Source organism: Prosopis cineraria, unplaced genomic scaffold (genome assembly GCF_029017545.1).
Source record: "Prosopis cineraria cultivar Desert tree isolate PC_DT_omini unplaced genomic scaffold, ASM2901754v1 PC1258, whole genome shotgun sequence".
Taxonomy (NCBI): domain Eukaryota; kingdom Viridiplantae; phylum Streptophyta; class Magnoliopsida; order Fabales; family Fabaceae; genus Prosopis; species Prosopis cineraria.
In genome coordinates, this window is record NW_026556583.1 from 22,412 (window position 1) to 27,615 (window position 5,204).

Consider the following 5,204-nt stretch of genomic DNA (forward strand, 5'->3'; position numbering starts at 1 on the left):
AAAATGAAAGGAGTATAACTTTGGAGCTCCAACAAGAAGTTGTAGTTCGAAGTTTGTTGCTCATTGTCGATATGCAATTTAGATTTAATAAGTTACTCTTTAAACAATCTATGAATTTTTTCTATTTATATAGGATATTACATGATTTTAGAATATCAAAATCATAAATTTCCTCCAAACTAAAATATAAACAGCTCTTTATAGTACCAATAAAATTCTTACCATTATAAAAATATATATTACTCCTTCCATCTCAAATTATAAGGTACTTTTAAAAGAGTTTTTTATTTTAAAATATAAAACACTTTGAGTAGATTAATATTTCATTAAATATATCAATTCTAATATTATCTATTCTCTTTCTATAATTAATTTTCACCACTTCTTTTTCAATATGTTAAATTATGAATATTTTTAAAAGTTTATATTTTTATTTTGAAAAGATAAGGTTGTTAAATGTATTTAATGAGGTTTATTGATATGTAAGATTTTGTTTAAAAGTATCTTATAATTTAAGATGGACGGAGTAATTATTTCACAATTTATCCTCAATTCTAATTTACGATGAGTAAGAAGAATGCTATAAATTTATGATGAATACAAGAATCCAAATTAATAAACATAATGCATAAAATGAAAAAAAAAGTTCTACAAATATTAAGTTGTTTATATTTTGTATCATATTAGTTAAAAAATAATTTATTCTCTTTGTTAAAAAATATAAGAGATTTTTTGATGGGTTAAATGTCATTTTTAGTCCTTTAAAATGTAAGGCATTTTTAGTCCTTTAAAATGTAATCATTGCTTTTTTCAAAAATACTCCTATTAATAAATTATTTTATATTTATTTTATGATAAAACACCTTATTAAATAGAGGTAAAAATAGAAAGATAAAATTAATTTAAAAATAAATAATTATTTTATTAAAAATAATATTTTATTAAAATATTTTATATTTTTTAACGAGGAAATATATATGAGACCGGATAGAGTATATCTTTCAATTTTAACACCCTCATAACCAATCCTGATTTCTCCCATGACACGCCTTAACAAGGCAAGTGGTGAAGTGTACCAAATCTATATCTCAATTTCACGTGGAGGTCAGGTGAGTACCAAGAAGCGTGTCAGAAATCTTGTAGGAATGTTTGTATGCATGCGAGGGACTGAGGGTGGATAAGAATGAACAGCGTGGTTTTTTAATTTTAAATTCCGTCCTAAGTTAATTTTTCAATTTCAAATTAATTAAGCAAATGTGGATTTGGCCAAACAGTATGAGTTGTGGATTGGATCATGGGAGCTGAGGTGTCCGGCCTTTTATAGCGGGCAGTTACTGCCACCTAGTCAGCAACGTGTCAGAGAACTCGCACGGTAAACAACCATAACGAATCACGAGATTGACACGTGTCACGTCCATGGCCCCATTTTAGCCTTTATATTCACCTGCTCGCCCTTCTTCTTCTCTTCACTCCGTGGACTTCCGTGACTTGCTCTCTTCCTCTTCCTAATTCCTATATTTGCCTTTTGGTTTCCTCCTCCTTCACCTTCTTCCCCAATTCCCTCTTCGATCGTTCCTCTCGTTGATTAGTTATTTTTTTTTTTTGGTGTTCTGTTGCCAACATCGATTTGTCAATTTTCTTGAGAAAATGAAGGAAACTAAAGGAAACCCTCTCCACCTCAAGTCTGTCAACCACATCTCCCTCATCTGCAAATCTGTTGAAGAATCTATGGATTTCTATCAGAACGTTCTTGGATTTTTCCCTATCAGGAGGCCCGGCTCTTTCGATTTCGATGGCGCCTGGTAGTTTTCCTTTTCTCTGTCGTCCAGCATACATGATAAGAAAAGATCCAATTCAGAAAAATAAAATACCCTCATCAGAAACAATTACAGGAAATAAAACTAGGGAATTTCTCTAACTTTTCTTAAAGATTCTCTTCATCATGGTACAACTAACATTTTGGTTATTTATCTTGATCTGTTTTCGATTTTTCTGTGCTGTAATTGGTATACAGGCTATTTGGCTATGGAATTGGAATCCATTTGCTGCAAGCAGAGGACCCAGAGAACCTGCCCAAGAAGACCGAAATTAATCCAAAGGATAATCACATATCGTTTCAGGTATGTTTTTGATCCAATTATGGATATTAATTATGATTTGATCATTAACATGTTGGAAGAAGCAAAATATAATATACGAGCATTAGTCCCTCACGCGTCCTCCTGATTTTGTTTCAACAATTATCTTAACATGTATATGACTCGAGTACGTCATCATTAAAATAAAATCACATATAGTTTCTCGATTTCTCCCAAAAAATTATCATAAAAATACAACGTTTAGTTCTTAAAATTTTTAAGAGCTGAGTTGTATCTGATAGAGACAGCAAATTAAGGACGTAAGAAAAAGATGCAAATAGAAAATGGGACAAATATTAGAAATAACTGTAGCTAATGGTTAATCAATTCCAGCACCGTCTAGTTGTTTAAATTTTTTTGGAATTATATTACCTGTTTCTTTCATGGTTGTGGAGAAAAAGACCAACACGAACTCGTCATCAGACAAATATATATTGGCTGGTCTTTCCTTGTACGCATCTGCGTCTACGTTTTGTTGACAAAATGACAAAACGAATAAGGACTTCTGGTTTCTTGTGAGATCATGCAGTGCGAGAGCATGGGAGCGGTGGAGAAGAAGCTGAAAGAGATGGAGATCCACTACGTGAGGTCCATGGTAGAAGAAGGTGGGATCAAAGTAGATCAACTCTTCTTCCACGACCCAGATGGATTCATGATCGAGATATGCAATTGTGACAGCCTTCCTGTGATCCCCATAGCTGGTGAGATGGTAAGATCCTGCTCGCACGTGAACCTCCAGATGATACAGCAGTCTCCACAGAAGATACAGATGGTCCCACAATTGTGAGACCAGAATTTCTTAGATACATTGTTTGCACTGTCACATAATGCAAAAAAAAAAGGCCAATAATAATGACCAATTCTTGCATGCTTTAGGGTACATGCATGGGCCCTACATGAACTGATTTTTTTATATTACGTGACTTTGCAATCAATGTATCCAAGGCTTTTTCTTACTATATTAAGCTGTTTTGGTGTTGTTGGCCAAAAAAAAAAAAATGTTTTGGTGGAAGACAGGCGGTGTGATGGCTTGAAATACATATACAGAGAGCGAGCTTGTCGTTTTGCATGTTGTCTATACTTTCTAGGAGTCATTTTCTTCTTTTTTGTTGCTTTAGGTTACTGTTCCTTGTTGAATAAACAATCCTCCAATTGTTCCTAATGGAAAATTGGTCCTTTTGGCTTCTAAGTGGTGTCTGTGTTGCTGATGTGTTGTGCTGTCCTGGTTTTACTTTTCAAGTTGAAACTAGACTTTTGGTAATTCATTTGACTGAAAGTGACCTTCGTACAGACAGACCAACCAGGAACATTATTCTGGAACTTACTGATCAATCAATGTGTATTAGTAATTGCTTCCACAATTGCTTGCAAGCACTTGCTCTTGAAAGCAGGTGGTCTACTATTTAACAACAATAATAATAATAAGTCTTATTTTACTATTAAATAAAGTTGGATATATAAATTACATAATCATTTTTTACGTGACCAATGAAAAATGGATGATCTACTAAATAATGCATAGGACATGTTTGTTTTTGCCGTGGGATCCGTGAAAATCCCATGTTCTTAGAAATAGCTATAGTCACTGCAGAAACAACCAGGCGATAAATTAATGCATGCTTGTTTTCCATTGCAAAAGTGATTTTGCAACCTTTGTACGTGAATTCATTCTCACATTAATTACTTTGATCAACCAAAATCAACATGAATTTAAATATATATGTGTGCGCGTGCGCACTTAGTCCGGATCACAGCTAAATTAGAGTAAAAAGACAGCACACAGCAAAAATATTAGGCAAAGAAAGTGTTGTTAGTTAAATAAGATGCTCGAAATTAGGTAGAGACACAAATATGGTGACGTTGATTATACTTATTGATTAGTATAATGGATAAAGATAATGAAGAGTCAACTGGTCTAATAGAAGATGTTAATCACTCATAAATTTAAATTTTCATTGAGAGAGAAGATTTAGATTATGTGAGTGACTTAAATTTATTCACTTAATGAATGTGTCAATTATATCTATCACATTTCATCAATATACTTGAAAATTATGAAGATACATTTCTTTTTAATAATTTCATAGTCAAAGTACTCATCGTATATGTTGTTTCCTCCAAAAATTTAAAATTCTGTCTTTGTGAATATTATATGATAAAATTTTTTACAAGTTGAATGGTTGTTATTGTGTTATGTAAAACACTTATTAAGTAAGTATACTCATGCAACATTGGATCCAAATCTAGAGAGAAACACATATTTTAAGGGTTTAAAGAATATTTGGTTTGGCAAACGTTCATGATGGGTAACAATTTGTTCACAGAAGCACATGAAGTTGACAAATAACAATTTTAAAAACGTGTGCGAGAGAGATGATGAAGTAAGCGGCGAATAGAAAAGATCAATATAGGCCATTTAAATGGAGCAGAGGTGGAGAGGGTAGGTAGATGTCCTTCTCAAACCTCGTAAGCTTTTAAGTGTTGGGTGCCACACCTCTTAAAATGTTAAGTTCAGTAAATATACACATCTTTTGTGTCCCTCTAATTATAGAATCTAGCTTTAATTTGTCACTGCCAAGTGCATTATTTTATATCGATCGAGGGTGTAATATTATATTTTTGCTACTAATTATTCGCATTATTACTTTTGCCACATTGATTGATAACTTCACAAATGCTAGCATCGTATATTTTTTTAAGGGTTTGAGTCTCGTTATGGGAAGGTTGTATTAATGATAATTTATAAATATTTTTGTAAAATCTGTATAAAATATGAGATTCATTTCTCTTTTTATATTTGATGAAAGCTAACTGTGCAGAATTCTTAGTAATCTGTATATAATTGTTAATGTACATTCTGTTCATACTAAAAAAAGCTTTTATATACTTTCTCCATTAAAAAATATAAAATATTTTTAATATAATCTTACTCAATAAAATAGTTACTCATTTTTAAACAAATCATATCTTTTCATATTTACTCCTATTTAATAAAGTATTTCACATTAAAAAAAATAAAGTAATTTATTCAATAGAAATATTTTTTTAAAAATAATGATTGCACTT

General features: G+C 31.7%; 1 protein-coding gene across 1 annotated transcript; it reads left to right on the forward strand.

The window, feature by feature from the left end:
* The first annotated feature begins 1,481 nt into the window (after positions 1–1,481).
* On the forward strand, positions 1,482–3,327 carry LOC129299683 (glyoxylase I 4-like). Its single transcript, XM_054938151.1, has 3 exons — positions 1,482–1,802; positions 2,015–2,120; positions 2,668–3,327. The coding sequence occupies exons 1-3, from the start codon at positions 1,648–1,650 to the stop codon at positions 2,923–2,925; spliced, it is 519 nt and encodes a 172-aa protein (XP_054794126.1). The 5' UTR covers positions 1,482–1,647; the 3' UTR covers positions 2,926–3,327.
* The last annotated feature ends 1,877 nt before the right edge of the window (positions 3,328–5,204 follow it).